This window comes from Bombina bombina, chromosome 3 (genome assembly GCF_027579735.1).
Source record: "Bombina bombina isolate aBomBom1 chromosome 3, aBomBom1.pri, whole genome shotgun sequence".
Classification (NCBI taxonomy): domain Eukaryota; kingdom Metazoa; phylum Chordata; class Amphibia; order Anura; family Bombinatoridae; genus Bombina; species Bombina bombina.
The window spans coordinates 702,966,403-702,989,064 of record NC_069501.1 but is presented as its reverse complement, the minus strand read 5'-3'; the positions used below and the strand labels follow the sequence as shown (position 1 = coordinate 702,989,064).

Sequence of the window (22,662 nt, the reverse complement as noted above, 5' to 3'; positions counted from 1 at the left end):
AGGCTCAATAGAAAATAATTGGTGAGAAATGTAGGGAACAAATGTGTCTATACCGGTGGTACACATTCTATGTAATATTCTGATGTGGTTGAAACAGTTCTGAAAATGAGAAATAATACAATACCCTGTGCTAAACCATATGATTGTGCACAGTGGTTACATACATGTCAACAAACAAAAAACATTATCATAAGCAGTATAACTTGTTGTAGGTTAGGCAGTTCAATGTACATTAGATCTATATAATCAGGCTCAGATGGTGATCAAAATAGCAACACTGAATGCTCCAGCAGTCACATAGAGAGATCTCTGCAAGTAATATATAAGAACAACTACAGTATGAAAGTAAAAAATAATTGTTGGTTTATAGTTGAGGGACCATGTAAAATAAAGATTAGTAACATGTCAACCTGAGATTACATTGTGGTTAAGCCATTTAGAAACTGGGTACAGCTACAGAATGCAAAACGATATCACTTTTATAATTTATCATTGATAGTGGGTGATCCTATTTCTAAATGCTAGCTAGCTTTGCAGAGTAAAAGGTTAAAACCTGAGGAGATTGACAGATAAAGTAAAAGGTAGCCAGGTATATGTATAGTTCTGGCGTTGTCACTATGTTCAGCCGATGCCAGTCCCGTATAACCAAATACCGCAGGGTGAGAGCAGTTCTAAAATGGAGTCACCAAACTGTTTCCAAATTTTATGGTGAATTAATTCTAACTCACCCTTAGCCCCAGACACATGGTAGAGAGACCGTATGACTTAAAATGATCTGATACTTATGGAGCTTTGGAATGTCCCCTGCTCACCTCCACAGGTCATGTGTAAATTAGTAGCTAGCCCACACCGGTTCTCAAGTCTATGTTATGGGGTTTAGGATATACAAGGCTGCTGCAACGGTCCGAACAAACTTGCCTGCATGACTGAACGTGTTCTCTTGTCATAGATGCCTGTGAGCTAAAGTCTCTCAGCCAGCTGCATTCAGAACGGGAGAGAACCACAGCTTCCTTAATTACCTCCCTCGATGTAAATCCCACCACCTTCAGTGACCGGTTAGCGTCCCCCCCTTTCCTCAGAACAGTTTGACTCAAAATCATTGCAGGGGCTGAGAGGGAGGAGGTAGGAGTTTTAGGTAATACCGTGAAGTTCCCCTTATCTCCTTTCTCATGGTTCTCCATATGGGTTAGTGCCCACACTCTCTCCTTGTAACGCGTGCCTGATGAAGGTGTCTCTGCCTGGTGTTTTACCAAGATATGGCTTTCTTCAGTAGTCTCCGGTTTTGGAGTTGTTGTGAGCATTGTGTCCTTGCTGTGCCGTTGTATATGGACACCGCCATGGCCCCATGCTTCAGATAAAACATTCATGAGCCGTGCAAAGTGATCATTAAGGATAATAGTGATCTTTTTAAGCAAGATAGCTTCCGCGAGTTCCATCCTATATGAATAGCAAGCGAATCCCCACTTAGTATGTATATATAGTAAGTACTCTCCAGGTACTTTCTAACGACAGAGACCCGAAGGTGCTCTGCCGGGGGGTTGGTTAGGAGGCCGCAACCTCAGAAAGTCTCCAGACAATTGTAGCGTGCTTCAATCTTGATGATATTTAGTGCAGTTATTGAGCTTCTCGAATTATACCTCTTGCGATGTGTATGGCTAAGCAATAGTAGGTATGGAAGCTGATTTTAAGCAGATTAGAGGAGAAGCTTATAGCAGCTAACAATTGAGCGTCCTATCATGGCCGCCGCCCCAACAATTACATTTTTTCACCATTTATAAAACATAATTTATGTAAGAACTTACCTGATAGAAATTAATTTCTTTCATAGTGGCAAGAGTCCATGAGCTAGTGACATATGGGATATACATTACTACCAGGAGGGGGCAAAGTTTCACAAACCTAAAAATGCATATAAATACACCTCCCACCACACGCATACCTTAGTTTAACGCGTAGCCAAGAAGTGAGGTGTAAAAAAAGGAGTTAAAAAAAGCATACAAAAAGAGGAACTGGAAAAAATAATGTGCTTTATATAAAAAAAAATCATAACCACAAAAAATAGGGTGGGTCTCATGGACTCTTGCCACTAAGAAAGAAATGAATTTACTTACATAAATTATGTTTTCTTTCATATAAGTCGCAAGAGTCCATGAGCTAGTGACGTATGGGATATAATACCCAAGATGTAGAAGTTCACAAGTCACTAGAGAGGGAGGGATAAAATAAAAACAGCTATTTCCGCTGAGAAATTAAATCCCAAAAAATAAATATGTTTTCTTAAAAATTAAAAAAAAAAAAACTAAAATCAAAGGCATTAGAATCAAACTGAGACAACTGCCTGAAGAACCTTTCTACCAAAGGCTGCTTCCGAAGAAGCAAACACATCAAAATGGTAAAATTTTGTAAAAGTATGCAAAGAAGACCAAGTTGCTGCTTTGCAAATTTGATCAACTGAAGCTTCATTCTTGAGATCCCAAGAAGTGGCAACTGATCTTGTAGAATGCGCTGTAAATTCTCTGAGGCGGAGACTGCCCGTCTCCAAATAAGCTTTATGAATCAAAAGTCTCAACCAAGAAGCCAGAGAAAAAGAGGCTTTCTGACCCTTCCTGGAGACAAAAAAAATACCAAATAGACCAGAAGTCTTTCTGAAAACTTTAGTAGCTTCAACATAATATTTCAAAGCTCTTATCACATCCAAAGAATGTAAAGACCTTTCAAGAGTATTCTTAGGATTAGGACATAAAGAAGGAACAACAATTTCCCTATTGATGTTGTTAGAATTCACAACAACTTTAGCTAAAAATGTAAATGAAGTCCGCAAAACAGCTTTATCTTGATGGAAAATCAGATATGGAGACTCACAAGAGAGAGCAGACAATTCAGAAACTCTTCTAATAGAAGAGATAGCCAAAATAAAGTAATGTAATGTCCAGAGAATGCATATGCTCAAAAGGAGGAGCCTGTAAAATCTTCAAAACCAAATTGAGACTCCAAGGAGGAAAAATAGATTTAATAACAGGTATAATATGAATCAAAGCCTGAACAAAACAGTTAAAGGGACAGTCAACACCAGAATTTTTGTTGTTTAAAAAGATAGATAATCCCTTTATTACCCATTCCCCAGTTTTGCAAAACCAACACTGTTATATTAATACACTTTTTACTTCTGTGACTAACTTTTATATAAGCATCTTCTGACCGCCCCTAATCACATGACTTTTAGTTATTATTTATTGACTTGCATTTTAGCCAATTAGTGCAGTGTCTGCCACTAGCCACGGGCATGATCACAATGCTATCTATATGGCCTACATGAGCTTGCTCTCCCCTGCTGTGAAAAGTAAATAACATAGAGGCGGCCTTCAAGGGCTTAGAAATTATCATATGTGCCTTCCTAGGTTTGCTTTCAACGAGAATACCAAGAGAACAAAGCAAAATTGTTGATAAAAGTAAATTGGAAAGTTGTTTAAAATTACATGCCCTATTTGAAAAAATGAAAGTTTTTTTTGGACTTGACTGTCCCTTTAATATCAGGTGGTTTAGCAATCTTCCTATAAAATAATACAGAAAGAGCAGAAATTTATGGTTATCCAAACCATCCTAAAGAAACTGTAAAATCTTAGGAATTCTAAAAGAATGCATAAAATAATCATGAGTTGAACACCATGAAATATAGGTTTTTCCAAACCCGATAATAAATTTTCCTTGAAACAGACTCACGAGCCTGTATCATAGTGCTAATAATGGAGTCAGAGAAACCTCTATGACTAAGCACTAAGCCTTCAATTTCCATGGCTTCAAATTTAGAGATTTGAGATCCTGATGGAAAAACGGCCCCTGAGACAGAAGGTCTGGCCTTAAAGGAAGTGGCCAAGGCTGGCAACTGGACATCCTAACGAGGTCCGCATACCAAAACCTGAGAGGCCAAGCTGGTGCTATAAGAAACACATAAGATTGTTCCATTATGATCTTGGAGATCATCCTAGGAAGAAGAACCAGAGGTGGAAAAATGTAAGCAGGTTGGTAAAACCAAGGAACTGCTAGAGCATTCACCATCTCCGTCTGATGATCCTTGGACCTGGAAAGGTATCTTGGAAGCCTCTTGTTCAGACACAAGGCCATTAGAGTTACTTCTTTCATTGCTGAAGGACTGCAAGTCCCCCCTTGATGATTGACATATGCCACTGTAGTGACATTGTCTGTGAAATCCAATATAAAGTTCTCTCTTCTCTTCAATAGAGCCCAAGCCTGAAGAGCTCTGAAAATAGCACAGAGTTCTAAGATATTGATTGGTAACCTCGCCTCCTGAGGTTCCCAAACCCCTTGTGCTGTCAGAGACCCCCAGACAGTTCCCCAACCCAAAATGCTTGCATCTGTTGTGATCACAGTCTAGGAAAGACTAACAAAGGAGGCCCCTTGAACAATAAGGTGATGGTTTAACCACCAAGTCAGAGAGTGTTAAATGTTGGGATTTAAGTACATCAACTGTGATATCTGAGCATAATCCCTGCACCATTGGTGCAACATGCAAAGCTGTAGAGGTCTCATTTGAAAACGAGCAAAGGAGATTGCTGCAATCATGAGACCTAAAACTTCCATGCATATAGCCACTGAAGGGAATGATAGAGACTGAAGGTTTAGACAAGCTAACACTAACTTCATTTGTCTCTTGTCTGTCAAAGAAAGAGTCATGGGCACTGAATCTACCTGGAAACCTAAAAAGGTGACCTTTGTCTGAGAAATCAAGAAACTCTTTTGTAAACTGATCCTCCAACCATGTCTTTGAAGAAAACACACAAGTTGTTTTGTGTGAGATTCTGCTAAATGAAAAGATTGAGCTAGTACCAAGATATAGTCCAAATAAGGAAACACCGCATTACTCTGCTCTCTGATTACAGATAGAAGGGCAACAAGAACCTTTGAAAAGATTTTCAGAGCTGTTGCTAGGACAAACGGAAGAGCGACAAATTGGTAATGCTGGTCTAGAAAGGAGAATCTCAGAAAACGATAGTGGTCTGGATGAATTGGAATGTGAAGATAAGCGTCCTGTAAGTCTATTGTGGACATGAAATGACCTTGCTGAACAAAATGCAGAATAGTTCTTATAGTCACCATCTTGAAAATTGGGACTCTTACAAAAACGATTTAGAGTTTTCAAATCCAGAATTGGTCGGAATAAATCCTCCTTCTTTGGGACAATGAACAGATTTGAATAAAAACCCAAACCTTGTGCCTGTTGAGGAACTGGAACAATCACCCCTGAAAGCTCTAGATCTGAAACACACTTCTGAAAAGCCTGAGCCTTTACAGGGTTTGTTTGAACATGGGAAAGAAAGAATCTTCCCATGGAAGGTCTTATTCTGAAACCTATTCGATACCCCTGAGAAACAATATCCTGAATCTACTGATTTGACAGAATCTGCCCAAATGTCTTGAAATGATTTCAATCTGCCCCCCACCAGTTGAATTGGTTTTAGGGCCGCACCTTCATGCAGTCTCAGGGGCTGTATTTGGTTTCTTATAAGGCTTGGATTTATTCCAATTTGTAGATGGTCTCCAATTGGAACCAGAGGCCTTAGGGGAAGGAGTGTTTTTTTGTTCTTTAATATGACGAAAGGAACGAAAATGATTGGGAGCTTTGAATTTACCCTTAGATTTCTTATCTTAGGGCAGAAAAACTCCCTTACTCCCAGTAATAGTGGAGATAATAGAATCCAATTGAGAACCAAATAAATTATTACCCTGAAAAGTATAGTATAGTAATCTAGATTTAGACACCATATCAGCATTCCATGATTTAAGCCATAAAGCTCTTCTAGATAGAATAGCTAACGAGATAGATTTGATATAAATCTTAATAATATCAAATATAGCATAAAAAATGAAATGATTAGCATGTTGAAGTAAAAGAACAATGCTAGACAATTCAGGATCTGATAAATGCTGTGCTAGACTGTCCAACCAAAAAGTTGAAGCAGCAGCAACATCAGCTATAGAAATAGCAGGTCTAAGAATATAGCCAATATGTAGATATGCCTTCTTAAGATAAGATTCAATTTTCTTATCTAAGGGATCCTTAAAAGAAGTACTATCATCCATAGGAATAGTAGTACGTTTGGCAAGAGTAGAAATAGCGCCATCAACCTTAGGGACTTTCTCCCAAAGCTCTAATTTGGACACAGGTAAAGGATACCATTTTTTTAACCTAGAAGAAGGATTACAAGTAGTACCAGGCTTAGAGATAGCACCTGGAATAGGAAAAACCTCAGAAGTTTTAAAAACAGAATTCCAATGTTTGCTATTCTTGTTATCAAGAGGACTAGTTTCCTCAATACCTAAAGTAAACAATACTTCCTTTAACAAAGAACGAATATATTCAATCTTAAAAAGAAAGGTTGATTTATCCTCATCAGCAGAAAATACTTCAGTATGCTTTTGATCAATACAAACCATCAGAATCATGAGAAGAAGGAACAGACTTTTTACGTTTATTTGAAGGCAGAATAGCAGTCATAGCCTTCTCTATGGCTGCAGCAATATTTTATATCTACAGGAATATCATGTACATCAGACTGTGAAGGTTTAACAGTAGATGTATTTGTACTTATAGAAACATTATCAGCATGGAATAATTTCTCATAATAAGTGCCACATATTTGAGCTGAAAAAGGAAGATCAGCTAATTTACAACATACACACTTAGCTTTGGTAGATTTGTTTTCAGGCAACCTGGCTCCTACAGCAACATCAGAGGCAGGATCAGTTTGAAACATCTTGCAAAATGTAACAAAAAAAATAACATTTAAACAAAATATCCAATTTCCTCAAAATAGCAGTTTCAGGAATGGGAAAAAATGCTTATGAAAAAATACTTATATGAAAAACAAAAGCAAACATCACAGCCCTCTGTAAACAAATGAGAGCAGAGAGCAAAATAGGGAGAGACTTAATATAACACATTTTTGGCTCCAACAATGACGCAAACAAAGATGAAGCAAATGCAGAGAAAAAAAACTTTTGGCGGCAAAGTTAACAAGAAATTACACGACTCGCATCATAACAGGCACAACTTCGTGCCAAAAAAATTTGCGTCAACAAAGATGCAAGAAATGACATGACTCACATCACAACAAACGTAACTTCTGCGCCAAAAATATTTGCACCAAGAATAACGCAAGAAATAGAAGCATTTTGCATCATTGCGAGCCTAATTTGCCCGCAAAAATTTGAAAAAACAAGTCCAAAGTTACAACTAGCTGGAACCCCAAGTAAGAAAAAAATTACAAAATTTCTCCCAAAAACATCATTTCCATGCTGAAACTGTTAGACTGCAAAGGGAAATAAACATAGACCTGACTCGTGGCAAATATATGCAATATATATTAAAACTTTAAACTATAAAGTGCCAAACATAGCTGATAGTGTCTTAAAAAAGGATATATACTTACCTAAAGACACGCATCCACATATAGCAGACAGCCAAACCAGTACTGAAACATATCAGAGAGGAGTATAATGTCGATCTGTAAAGGGAGGTGGCAGATGAATCCCCACAACCAAATTAACAGAGAGCCTTAGAATAGATTTCCCTTAGGTGAAAACATGGCATCATCAGGCAATACTCCCTTCACATTCCTCAAACAATTGAGGAATTGGACTTCAAAATGCTTAGAAGTGCCTTTCACAGAAGAAATCAAGAACAACTTGCTTCATCATCCTTTGTAGAGTTTGTAAAAACTCTACCGTCCTCCAAAGACGTTTCCCAAAAATGCAGTCAGACCTTCCCACAAGAATTGAACGTGGAAGATAAATAGAGCCCCCCAAGGAAGGCTCACCAAAAACTCTCATAACTCGAGTACTAATTAGCAGAGCAAAACAGATCACAGATCCTGCTCCAAGCATCAGACCAGCCCAAGCGACAGGCATGTCCGATAGACAAGGGGAACAAGGTGATCCCGAAACCCAAACCCCTGGGGAATGGAAAATGGGGAGGAGCTCACCCCCCCCCAACAGAGCTTGGGTGCCAACCCAATCTGCTCTACCAGAATTAAGGGCACTCCCAAGGAGAACCCAGTAGGACTTGATATAGAAAAAGTGCAAATAGACCCCCTAGGAAGTTCTGGCATAATACCCTTGTCATTTTCAACAGGGAGATCCAACAGTCGGAACAGAACAAGCCACAGAGCTGCAGTATGGTGTCCCCTGTGTAACATAAATAAAAGTTACTTGTTCCAAACTTCTGCACGCAGGGCAGGAAAACAACCCTCCAGAGAGAGGACCCCCCCCCCCTCCGAGCACCAGCCAGTACTGAGGTAGTCCAAAGACCCCCTCCAAAGGGGAGAGAACAGACAAAACAACAGCACACATGCCACAATGACACAAGGAAGCCATAGTCTTATCAAAATCCAAGATCGTTGATTGCAACAGAGTCAAACTCCCTCACCAATAAAAGGAAGCACATTCTTCCCGTAAGGGCCAACAGTCCTCCACTGACAACACTGGGCCATCCCGAACCTGTCCAACAGGATTATAAAACTCAAGACCTTCAAAAAAGGATCAGAGACGAGAACCCTGTCCTGAACAGTGCACAGGAACATAAGTCTCCAAATATCCAAAGAAGGATCAGTGACAAGAACCCTGGACCCGTTCTAAAACAAATTAAACCCCCAGGGGAGCACAAGATAACCCGTCTGAAGCAGAGCAGATATCACAGGGAATGTGAAAACGGGTACAGGACTCACTCGTAAAATTCCAAGCCCAAAAGGGAAGAGAACACCCCAAGTAGGAGACAGACTCCCTAAAAAAAGGGAGCAAGGCAATGACAAAGTCACGCAGCCACTCAGCCATGCAGCCCAAGGCACAATAGACAACACTCCCAAAGTCCAAGACTAAGGGAATAAATATGAGAACAAAGTCACCCGAAAAAAAAGAGTTCAGAACTAAACTAGTCTCCATAATCCTTTCAGAATATATTTCCGTAGGACCACACCCAAGGGAGAAGAATGCAGAGCATCCCAAGCCCTGGTGGAAATTCCCAAGCAAAACTAGCAGTGGAAAGGAGGAGACAACACAGTCTATCGCCCCCGATATGGAAATGACCTCCTGGAAGCAGAAAGAGCCGCAAGGACTCCAACTTCCTAACTTAAAACAGCAAAAAGCCGCCAAGAAAAAGAAAAGGACGATGTCCAGACAGCCTCGACCCGAAGGAAGAGAATATAAAAAGGGAACAAATCCTAAAAGGACAATCCCAAGGAAGCATCGGAAGGCAAGACCACCAGGAACTGGCCGAATGAAGGAACTAAAATCCTCCGAACCTCCAACCTCCTACGGGGAGGAGGGTACACTAGTTCCCACAGAAATCAGGAAACTGATATGTCGCAGCGGATCTCAGCGGAGCCCCGGCTGACTAAATTAAAATGGCCAATGAGGACTGAATACAATCCCCCATGCCACTAGGCAAACCAAGGACCATTGTGTCCTCTTAGAATGCTGTAACATGTAACGAAGAACAAGGAAAACACAAATAGTAGTGAGAAACCACTTGGTGCCCCAGCTGGACCAGCCAGACACAACAGACGCCACGTGTCTGATATAGACCTCAAAGACAGAAGGATCTGTACCTAGTCAGGACCAGCCTGAAGCAAAGGGACCCCAGAACTGTCAATGGCCACACATGTCCTCATTCTTGAAAAAAACTTCCATAGAAATAACAGAGCGACCACAAAGTCGCGAGTATCAATTCCAGAGAAGGAAATTTCCAAATGAAATATATTAACAAACGAGAGCTTCAAAATAAAATAAAATCCATCCTAACCGGATTAAAATAAAAGATAGGGCAGGTTATCGCCAAGGAAAAACAAACATCCCCGCAGGACCAGCCCAACAGAGATCCGATACTCAAAATTGGAAAGGATACTCAAATAGAGAAGATAAGATTACTTCAACCCCTTATGTCTAATCGCATATGCCATTTGAAGAGGAAGACTGAGAATCCCCCAGCCCGTTAAGAGTGGCATCCTCCAGCAGTGCCAAAACGTGCATCAGTAGAACACGAAAGCCCACCAGTCTATAACAAAAGCCAAAACTTACCTCCGCCAGGGCAAATGAGGACCCTGGCCCCCTGAAGCCTCAGGGGCATTTGCTCCTCCAAATGGCTGAACTGGACCAGGCGATCCCACGCCTGACGAGCCCTGGTTAACAGAACAAGGACATTATAGTAAACACACTCCTGGGAGATGTAAATGCACCAGCGCCAAGGATATGTCCTTGCGAAACCGTGCCGTAACCTCCCGAGGAAACAAGCCACCTTTCAGAGAAGGATAAGCAGCATTTGGGTCACTTGCATGCGTAGTAAGGGACCGTTGTAGGAAACGCACCTCACGAGAAACAGCATCCCCAGAGGCGGATTGCTCAGTGGACCCCTTATTCCCCGATCCCGAGGAACGGAGCACTCTAAAACGGCATTCGGAACATAACTGATGGGCATGTATCACCCGAGCCAATTCATATTCATCGCAAGAAGTAGAATCTGAATCAGAGACATCCGTCTCCAAAAAATCAGAACCCTCCATAACTGGGATATTGAAAGAATGGACCAATAAGAAAAATATAAACGGCACCTTACACCACTAATGGCTGGGGCACTCACCACCTCCTAGGACCCAGACACCAGCGAACCAGAATTTGACCGTCGCCACACAGTCAGGAATGCGGAAGTGGAGAACAAAAGCGTAACCACGCCCAGTCACAAGGTGTACCGTGCAGTCCATAAAAAAGGTACCAAACCATAAAGGCCGCATCACTTGCCATAGGCCATTATGTTCCGAAAAGCCATGAGCCCAAGTGTCACTACACATTAGCAGACAGAATCACATAACCAACATGATTAAAGAACCCCTGTTCAACAACCCCCCCCCCCCCCCTCAGGAGATATTAATCATTGATTCCAAGATACAAAGGAGCCTCACTGAGACCATGTGTTAAAGTTATCCCCAAACGGTTGTAGCCCCTCTCGGATAAACAGTTGTATAACAGTATGATGAAAGTAAAATGAAACTATCTTCCCGGAATGTATGCTGTGGAACAGGAACACGGCCCTTCAAGTGTGACAGATAGTAGCATTGCTTCTGACATGGACTTGAGAGAAGAAAGCAGGCAGCGAAACTCGTCAACGCTGATTGCTGGTGGAGTTGTTAACATGAGTCGGGATGGTTTCGCAGAAAGACTCTCCCTGCATCTCCGAACTCAAACTTTCATCATGGCTCTCACTGAGAGGCTGAAAGGACTACTTAAAACTCCAGTCTCATCGCAAAGAGTACTACCCTCCATAAGAGACTATCAAAACTTCTGACACTTCTCTGCCAACCTCCTGGGACGAAAGGCAAAGAATGACTAGGGGATGGAGGAAGTGGGAGGGGTATTTAAGCCTTTGGCTGGGGTGTCTTTGCTTCCTCATGGTGGCCAGGTTCTGAATTCCCAAAAGTAATTAATGCAGCTGTGGACTCTTTCCGTTTCTAAAGAAAACTAAGGTATGAGTGAGGTGAGAGGTGTATTTTTAGGCATTTTGAGGCTTGGGAAACTTTGCCCCCTCCTGGTAGGAATGTAGATCCCATACGTCACTAGCTCATTAACTCTTGCCACTTACATGAAAGTAATAAGCATTTTGTGGGGAATTCCAGCTTGAGTTTAACTTGAGAGACAAAACTAAATGTTCACAATTTAGATTCAGACAATTTTAAGTGTCATTTCAATTAAATCCTATCATTAAATATACTAAATTCTCTTGAAATCCCTTGTTGAAAAGCATACCTAGGTAAGCTTAGGAGTAGCACTGGACTACTAAATGTTAGCTGGTGGCACAGAAATATGCCTCATCGCAGATTTAGAAGATGTGTCCAGCTGGCTTCCAGTAGCACACTGTTGCAAGAGAGCCGACTTTACATATGTGTTTAGCCACTTTCAGAGTACAACTGAAAATACCTAACATTCTAAGGCAGCAATGGTAAAGTTAAAGCACCATGTAGCTAGAATTAATTATTTACAAAACAGAATTTATGCTTACCTGATAAATTTCTCTCTTTTGCGATGTACCGAGTCCACGGATTCATCCTAACTTGTGGGATATTGTCCTTCCTGACAGGAAGTAGCAAAGAGAGCACCACAGCAGAGCTGTCTATATAGCTCCCCCCTTAACTCCAACCCCCAGTCATTCGACCAAAGGCCAAGGAAGAAAAGGAGAAACTATAAGGTGCAGAGGTGACTGAAGTTTACATAAAAAAATACTATCTGTCGTGAATAGACAGGGTGGGCCGTGGACTCGGTACATCGCAAAAGAAAGAAATTTATCAGGTAAGCATAAATTCTGTTTTCTTTTGTAAGATGTACCGAGTCCACGGATTCATCCTAACTTGTGGGATACCAACACCAAAGCTTTAGGACACGGATGAAGGGAGGGACAAGACAGGAACCTAAACGGAAGGCACCACTGCTTGCAAAACCTCTCTCCAAAAAATAGCCTCCGAAGAAGCAAAAGTATCACATTTTTAAAAGGTATGAAGCGAAGACCAAGTCGCAGCCTTACAAATCTGTTCAACAGAAGCATCATTTTTAAAAGCCCATGTGGAAGCCACCACTCTAGTGGAGTGAGCTGTAATTCTTTCAGGAGGCTGCTGTCCAGCAGTCTAATAAGCCAAACGGATGATGCTTTTCAGCCAAAAGGAAAGAGAGGTAGCCGTAGCCTTCTGACCTCTACGCTTTCCAGCATAGACAACAAAGAAGATGTTTGGCGAAAATCTTTGGTTGCCTGCAAATAAAACTTCAAGGCACGAACCACGTCCAAGTTGTGCAACAGACGGTCCTTCTTAGAAAAAGGATTAGGACACAGAGAAGGAACAACAATTTCCTGATTGATATTCCTGTTAGAAACAACCTTAGGGAGGAATCCAGGTTTGGTACGCAAAACCACCTTATCAGCATGGAAAACAAGATAAGGCGAGTCACATTGTAATGCAGATAGTTCAGAAACTCTTTGACCTGAAGAGATAGCAACTAGAAACAGAACTTTCCAAGATAGAAGCTTAATATCTATGGAATGCATGGATTCAAACGGAACCCCCTGAAGAACTTTAAGAACTAAATTGAGACTCCATGGCGGAGCAACAGGTTTAAACACAGGCTTAATTCTAACTAAAGCCTGACAAAAAGCCCGAACGTCTGGGACATCTGCCAGAGGCTTGTGCAACAGAATAGACAAAGCAGATATCTGTCCCTTTAAGGAACTAGCAGACAATCCTTTCTCCAATCCTTCTTGGAGAAAAGACAAAATCCTAGGAATCCTGATCTTACTCCATGAGTAGCCTTTGGATTCACACCAAAAAAGATATTTACGCCATATCTTATGATAGATCTTCCTGGTGACAGGCTTTCGAGCCTGAATCAAGGTATCTATGACTGACTCAGAGAAACCCCGCTTTGATAAAATCAAGCGTTCAATCTCCAAGCCGTCAGTTGCTGAGAAATTAGATTTGGATGCTTGAACGGACCTTGAATCAAAAGGTCCTGTCTCAGTGGCAGAGTCCATGGTGGCATAGATGACATGTCCACCAGGTCAGCATACCAAGTCCTGCGTGGTCATGCAGGCGCTATCAAAATCACTGAAGCTCTCTCCTGTTTGATTCTGGCAATCAGACGCGGAAGGAGAGGGAATGGTGGAAACACATAAGCCAGGTTGAACGACCAGGATACTGCTAGAGCATCTATCAGTACTGCTTGAGGATCCCTTGACCTGGATCCGTAACAAGGAAGTTTGGCGTTCTGACGAAATGCCATCAGATCCAATTCTGGTGTGCACCATAGCTGAAACAGTTGAGCAAACACCTCCAGATGGAGCTCCCACTCCCCCGGAAGAAAAGTCTGACGACTAAGAAAATCTGCCTCCCAGTTCTCCACCCCTGGGATACAGATCGCTGATAGATGGCAAAAGTGAGTCTCTGCCCATCGGATTATCCTGGAAACTTCTATCATCGCCAAGGAACTCCTTGTTCCCCCCTGATGATTGATATAAGCTACAGTGGTGATGTTGTCCGACTGAAACCTGATAAATCCGGCCGAAGCCAGCTAAGGCCACGCCTGAAGAGCATTGAATATCGCTCTTAATTCCAGAATATTTATCGGTAGGAGGGCCTCCTCCTGAGTCCACAAACCCTGTGCTTTCAGGGAATTCCAGACTGCACCCCAGCCCAGTAGGCTGGCGTCCGTCACAATAACCCACGCTTGCCTGCGGAAACACATTCCCCTGGACAGGTGATCCTGTGACAACCACCAAAGAAGAGAGTCTCTGGTCTCTTAATCCAGATTTATCTGAGGAGATAAATCTGCATAATCCCCATTTCACTGATTGAGCATGCATAGTTGCAGTGGTCTGAGATGCAAGCGAGCAAACGGACTATGTCCATTGCCGCTACCATAAGTCCGATTACCTCCATACACTGAGCCACTGACGGCCGAGAAATGGAATAAAAAGCTCGGCAGGTGGTTACAATCTTTGATTTCCTGACCTCCGTCAGAAATATTTTCATGTCCACCGAATCTATCAGAGTTCCAAGGAAGAGAACTCTTTTTCACGTTCACCTTCCACCCATGAGATCTTAGAAAGGCCAACACTAAGTCCGTGTGAGACTTGGCAAGTTGGAAAGTCGACGGTTGAATTAAGATGTCGTCTAGTTAAGGCGCCACTGCTATGCCCCTCGGCCTTAGGACCGCCAGAAGGGACCCTAGCACCTTTGTGAAGATTCTTGGTGCCATGGCCAACCCGAAGGGAAGAGCCACAAACTGGTAATGCCTGTCCAGAAAGGCAAACCTGAGGAACTGGTGATGATCTTTGTGGATAGGAATGTGTAGATACGCATCCTTTAGATCCACGGTAGTCATATATTGACCCTCCTGGATCATTGGTAAAATAGTCTGAATGGTCTCCATTTTGAAGAATGGAACTCTTAGGAATTGGTTTAGGATCTTGAGATCTAGAATTGGTCTGAAGGTTCCCTCTTTTTTGGGAACCACAAACAGATTGGAGTAGAAACTTTGCCCCTGTTCTGTTTTTGGAACTTGGCAGATCACTCCCATGGTAAAAAGGTCTTCTACACAGCGTAAGAACGCCTCTCTTTTTGTCTGGTTTACAGACAATTGAGAAAGATGGAACCTCCCCCTTGGAGGAGAATCTTTGAAATCTAGGAGATACCCCTGGGCTACAATTTCTACGGCCCAGGAGTCCTGAATGTTTCTTGCCCAGGCCTGAGCAAAGAGAGAAAGTCTGCCCCCTACTTGATCCGGTCCTGGATCGGGGGCTATCCCTTCATGCTGTCTTAGTGGCAGCAGCAGGGTTTTTGGCCTGTTTACCCTTGTTCCAAGCCTGGTTAGGTCTCCTGGTTGGCTTGGATTGAGCAAAGTTCCCCTCTTCCTTTGCAGCAGGGGAAGAGGAAGCTGGACCACCCTTGAAGTTTCGAAAGGAATGAAAATTATTTTGTTTGGTCCTTGTCTTATTCGACTTATCTTGAGGGAGGGCATGACCCTTCCCTCCAGTGATGTCTGAAATGATCTCATTCAGTGCAAGCCCGAATAGTGTCTTACCTTTGAAAGGGATGGTCAAAAGCTTAGATTTAGATGACACATCAGCTAACCAGGACTTAAGCCATAACGCTCTTCGCGCTAAAATGGCAAAACCTGAATTCTTTGCCGCTAACTTAGCAAGATGAAAAGCGGCGTCTGTAATAAAAGAATTAGCCAACTTAAGGGCCTTAATTCTGTCCAAAATATCATCTAGTGGGGTCTCCATCTGAAGAGCCTCTTCTAGAGCCTCAAACCAAAAAGCAGCTGCAGTGGTTACCGGAACCACGCTATAGGTTGAAGAAAACCCTGATGAACAAAAATTTTCTTTAGGAGACCCTCTAACTTTTTATCCATAGGATCAATGAAAGCACAACTGTCTTCAATAGGTATAGTTGTACGCTTAGCCAGAGTAGAAATAGCTCCCTCCACCTTAGGGACCGTCTGCCATGAGTCCTTTATGGTGTCAGAAATGGGGAACATTTTCTTAAAAACAGGAGGGGGAGCGAACGGAATATCTGGTCTATCCCACTCCTTAGTAACAATGTCCGAAATCCTCTTAAAGACCGGAAAAACATCAGTGTAAACTGGAACCTCTAAATATTTGTCCATTTTACACAATTTCTTCTGAAAGACAATAGGGTCACAATCATCCAGAGTAGCTAAAACCTCCCTGAGCAATAAACGGAGGTGCTCTAGCTTAAATTTAAATGTCGTCATATCTGAATCTGTCTGAGGGAACATATTTCCTGAATCAGAAATCTCTCCCTCAGACAGCAAATCCCTCATCCCTACCTCAGAACATTGTGAGGGAATATCGGATATGGCTACTAAAGCGTCAGAAGGCTCAGCATTTTTTCTTAACCCAGAGCTACTGCGCTTCCATTGCAACCCTGGCAGTTTAGATAAAACCTCTGTGAGGGTAGTATTCATAACTGAAGCCATATCATGCAAGGTGAAAGAATTAGACGCACTAGAAGTACTTGGCGTCACTTGTGCGGGCGTAACTGGTTGTGACACTTGGGGAGAACTAGATGGCGAAACCTGATTTCCTTCTGTCTGAGAATCATATAATGCAAAATTCTTATAAGTCAAAATATGCTGTTTGCAATTCATAGACATATCAGTACAATTGGGACACATTCTTAGAGGGGGTTCCACAATGGCTTCTAAACAAATTGAACAATGAGTTTCCTCAGTGTCAGACATGTTTAACAGGCTAGTAATGAAGCAAGCAAGCTTGGAAAACACTTTATTTAATGAAAAAAACACAATTTGCACAAACGGTACTGTACCTTTAAGAGAAAAAAAGGCATACACAAACTGCAAAACAGGTTAAAATTGCTTAAAAAATTCCAAAATTTTAACAGTGTACCCACTAACCTTTAGAAGGATTGCACCACAAGTAAAAAAGCAATAGACCCCCAAATGAAAAAAATGGATTGATAATTGTCTAAAACCGGTTAAAACCCCCTAAAGCACCTTGCCACAGCTCTGCTGTGGCCCTACCTGCCCTTAGGAAGCGATAATATGGGGTTTAAAGCTTCAATTAGTCCCTCAGAAGACTATCAGGACCTCAGGAGAAGTTGCTTGCTGCTTGTAAATGTAGGCCCCGCCCACCTAACTCGATGTTGCTGGGGCCTACACAAAACTAACAAACCCTGCCTGAAAGCCATGTGGGTTATAAACAACCCCAAAGAACCCTCAAGCCAATGTCCCATAAAACAGAAAACGTTACTCCCAGACACAGAAACGTTTGTCCCAAATTCACATAACAAACTGAGTGCCCACAAAAATTAACCCTTGATGCAAGCTAGTAAAAACCTCTGATAACACTAGGATTACTGCTTACCCTTCCCCTAATGGGGACACTGTCAGCCTTTCTGAGTTAACACAGTTTCTGCAGAAAATATGACTGAACATACCTCATTGCTGTATAGCAAGAAACCGTTCCTCACACTGAAGTTTTCCTGTACTCCTCAGCTTCTGTGGGAACAGCAGTGGACCTTAGCTACAAATGCTAAGATCATCATCCTCCAAGCAGAAATCTTCAACTATGTCCTGCCTGAGAGTAAACAGTACAACATCGGTACCATTTAAAAATAACAAACACTTGATTGAAGATAAAATAAAACTAACATTTAACACCTCTTCTCTTTACCCTTCCTGCTTAGAGCCAGCAAAGAGAATGACTGGGGGTGGGGTTAAGCGGGAGCTATATAGACAGCTCTGCTGTGGTGCTCTCTTTGCTACTTCCTGTCAGGAAGGACAATATCCCACAAGTTAGGATGAATCCGTGGACTCGGTACATCTTGCAAAAGAAATAGAATTTATAAATAAAACTAGAAACCTGTGTTTAACCCTTTTGTGCCGGGGTTAACGTCTCTACAGCGGAACAGCTGTTCCAATGTAAACAAATTGAAATCTCGCAATCGTGCACGTGATCACGAGATTTCAATGATGGGATCGCATCAGGGGGGGCGTCCTATCAGGGAAGTGCCAGTGGCTTCAGGAAAGCCAAGCGGTTAGGACGTTGTATTCTGTTCTTCGGCGCTAAAGCCCAGCACAATTCAGACGGAATACAATGCCCTAACAACGTTAAAAGGTTAAAGGACCAATAAATACAGTAGATTTGTATAATCAACACATGCATAATAAAAAGACAATGTAATAGCACTTAGTCTGAACTTCAAATGAGTAGATTTTTTTCTGACAAGTTTCAAAATTTTGTATATTTACACTCCTCCTGTATCATGTGACAGCCATCAGCCAATTACAAATGCACATATTCTGTGAATTATTGTTCAGTAGGAGCTGGTGACCCAAAAAGTGTAAATATAAAAAGACTGTGCACATTTTGTAAATTGGAAAGTTTTTTTTAAAAAATAGCATGCTCTACTGAATCATGAAAGTTTAATTTTGACTTGAGTGTCCCTTTAACATTATACATAGGTACCTTTAGTCATACTAGTTAACAATGGATATTAAATAGGGGGGGTCACTCTACATTAATAAAAGAATAAACTGAGAAACAAACAATACAAAGTTTAGTGTTGAAATTACATGCTCTAATGGATTACAGTGTTTAATTTTAACACTATAAAGGCGGTTTAAGACAAAAAGTCCCTTCAAATATGTAACCAAACTGCGTTACTTACTTTAACTTCTTTTGAGTTTATATCCAAAATATGAGATTTCTTGGTTAATAAATCTTTCTCACTCTCCTTAAAGCCATCCGTGGAAGAGTTGGCAGCTGTTACTTCATTTTCAGAGCAATATTCCATACCAGACCACATAGAAAGGAAGCTGTAAACCCTTGCACCTGTGGAGAAAAAATACTTTGAAAAACATGGACACTAACAGATCATGTATTATCTCCTTATGTATAAGAGAAAAAACAAAGAATGTAGAGATACGAAATCACCAGAAGGAAATGGCATGCAATATATTAGTGTAGTGAAGTCACTGTATGTGTTAAAGGTTAAGGCAAATTAGTAAAGAAGTTGCTTCTTTAAAAATAACTCATATTGATCCTGATTGACTATGTTCAGGATGAGATATACATTAAACCTGGCATGTTTGTGGTCCTTAATGGGTGAGTTGCCTTCAACAAGTATAAACTATTTTATTTAAAGAGACATTAAACACTATGAGCCAATTAACTCTCCCGCTTGAGCGTTAGTTGCGCTAGAAGTAAGATGTTTGCGCTCGCTGGGTTGTGCTCATATTATGAGTTGAAAGTAAACTGTTTTTGCTCTAGCGGTAACCCAACTAGCGCAAAAATCCGAAGTTAGAATATTGCGTGCATGTTCATGTATTCCCCCATAGAAGTCAATGGAGAAAAAAAACATAACGCCACAATCTCGCGCACACAATCTCATATTCACCATATTTTTTGCAAACCAGATCACATATTTTCATATGCGCAAGCGCAATCGCATATTCTAATATGGACAAACCAGACATGAAAATATGAATATTGCATAAATGCGTTTTTTCATGTTTTCATCTACTTAATTGCAAAGGGCTCCCCCCAATGCACTTCTATTTATGTGAACATATGTATTTAAATGTGTATATATGTTTATATATATATATATATATATATATATATATATATATATATATATATATATATATATATATATATATATATATATATATATATATATATATAAACCAAAATTCATTAAAATTAAGGGGGTAGATAAATTGAAATTAAAATCCTCCATGTGTCAAAATTAAATCAATGTAAATATTTGCATAGGAAATTAGCACATCTAGGCAAGATTCCCCGCTTGCTTTTTCCCAGAAATAGCTCATATACAATGTTACCAATGCACAAGAGAATTCTGGGTAAGATATGCAAATTTTATATATATATATATATATATATATATATATATATATATATATATATATATATATATATATATATATATATATATATATATATATATATATATATATATATATATATATAAAACACAGGAATGGACCGCACTCACAGACTGGACTGGGTACACATCCTAAGCCACTGTTAACTCCACAGCCCTGAACACTGACAGACAGCTGCAAAGTTCCCAGCAACCCAGGCAGTTAACCCCCGAGCAACCTGGGTGTCAGGTCCGCAGGGGAGCATTACAAACATTAACACAAAACACAAAAAACCCAGCACTCACTAGCAGATTCACAGCAATGTTTAAAAGCAAAACTGGGGGAAGTCAGTTACATTTGGCGCCAAAGGATCAAGCCCAGGACCACAACAAGGTCTCCCCCTTCCTGGGACCCTAAACCAGCACCCACACAATGCATACTTCCAAACAAACCAACTGGGAATCTCCCAGGGTGACACAGGCTTTTGTAACCTTCCCTATGTAAATACAAAACACAGGAATGGAGCGCACTCACAGACTGGACTGGGTACACATCCTAAGCCACTGTTAACTCCACGGCCTTGAACACTGACAGACAGCTGCAAAGTTCCCAGCAACCCAGGCAGTTAACCCCCGAGCAACCTGGGTGTCAGGTCAGCAGGGGAGCATTACAAACATTAACACAAAACACAAAAAACCCAGCACTCACTAGCAGATTCACAGCAATGTTTAAAAGCAAAACTGGGGGAAGTCAGTTACATTTGGCGCCAAAGGATCAAGCCCAGGACCACGACAAGGTCTCCCCCTTCCTGGGACCCTAACCAGCACCCACACAATGCATACTTCCAAACAAACCAACTGGGAACCTCCCAGGGTGACACAGGCTTTTGTAACCTCCCCTATGTAAATACAAAACACAGGAATGGACCGCACTCACAGACTGGACTGGGTACACATCCTAAGCCACTGTTAACGCCACAGCCCTGAACACTGACAGACAGCTGCAAAGTTCACAGCAACCCAGGCAGTTAACCCCCAAGCAACCTGGGTGTCAGGTCCGCAGGGGAGCATTACAAACATTAACACAAAACACAAAAAACCCAGCACTCACTAGCAGATTCACAGCAATGTTTAAAAGCAAAACTGGGGGAAGTCAGTTACATTTGGCGCCAAAGGGTCAAGCCCAGGACCACGACAAGGTCCCCCCTTCCTGGGACCCTAACCAGCACCCACACAATGCATACTTCCAAACAAACCAACTGGGAACCTCCCAGGGTGACACAGGCTTTTGTAACCTCCCCTATGTAAATACAAAACACAGGAATGGACCGCACTCACAGACTGGACTGGGTACACATCCTAAGCCACTGTTAACTCCACAGCCCTAAACACTGACAGACAGCTGCAAAGTTCCCAGCAACCCAGGCAGTTAACCCCCGAGCAACCTGGGTGTCAGGTCCGCAGGGGAGCTGGTTAGGGTCCCAGGAAGGGGGAGACCTTGTCGTGGTCCTGGGCTTGATCCTTTGGCGCCAAATGTAACTGACTTCCCCCAGTTTTGCTTTTAAACATTGCTGTGAATCTGCTAGTGAGTGCTGGGTTTTTTGTGTTTTGTATATATATATATATATATATATATATATATATATATATATATATATATATATATATATATACACACACACACACACACACACATATATATAAATATATAAATACATATGTGTGTGTATATATATATATATATATATATATATATAAAATACACATACACACACACATATTCATCTTTAGAGATGTATATGTATGTACCTCTATGTTAAAGCCATTTGCATGCCATTTTTCTCTCACACCTGCAATCTCATATTTTTGAGCACTTATATCTTTTGTATGCAATTTTTTTTCTTCATATTTTTTATTAGACAGTGTTATTATGAGTGTAAGTGTAATGAAGTTTTGATGTGTTTTGTGACACTTTCTTGTTTTGTGAAACTGTTAACCACAGTTGTGAGGACACTGTAATCGTAGAATAAATCGCAAATGCGCATAAAAAAAAAACGTGCAGGGGCTGTGGACTCTTTCCCACGGAAGAAAAGAAAATGATCAGGTAAGCATAATTTATGTTTTTCTTCCTAAAGAGAAAGAGTCCACAGCCGCATTCATTACTTATGGGAAATTGATACCCAAAATAAAGAGGACACAGAATGCTAAAACGGGAGGGTAAAAGTGTGGACCAATAAAGGCACCGACCTAAAAACATATTACCCAGAAAACAAAATACCAGTTCGTCCGAAACAGGGATCAACAAACATTTTGGAAAACAAAAAGCGGTCCCAGAAACACAAATCTTCCAACAGTCCAAAGAACCTAGACAGAACCACAAGTGGGCCCAACCGAGAGCACCAACCTCAAGGACAGCATCTGTCAGGGGCAACAACCCTGCCGCAGCCCCTCAACCAAGTGAGGAACCCCGAATAAAAATTCCCAGAGGGAAGATACAAGACAGAAGAAAAGGAAAAACGTCCAGGGTTACAAGGAGACAACCCAGAGCCACTCAGTAGGCAACACACAAACAAAAAAGGATCAGAAGAGAAACAAATGATCTCAATGACCAGCAAACGTGAAAACAGTGCAACAGCGTGGACACTCATCAGATAAAAACGAGGACGTGAGAAAAAAAAACCCA

The 22,662-nt window shown here is 41.3% G+C and overlaps 1 protein-coding gene across 1 annotated transcript in view; it reads right to left on the bottom strand.

Moving 5' to 3' along the window:
• Positions 1-22,662, bottom strand: part of ZZEF1 (zinc finger ZZ-type and EF-hand domain containing 1) — a gene marked incomplete in the record, with an annotated part of 722,361 nt that overhangs the window by 178,853 nt on the left and 520,846 nt on the right. Inside the window, 1 exon segment of the mRNA XM_053707503.1 lies at positions 18,762-18,925. Within this exon segment, the coding sequence (XP_053563478.1) occupies positions 18,762-18,925 (164 nt within the window).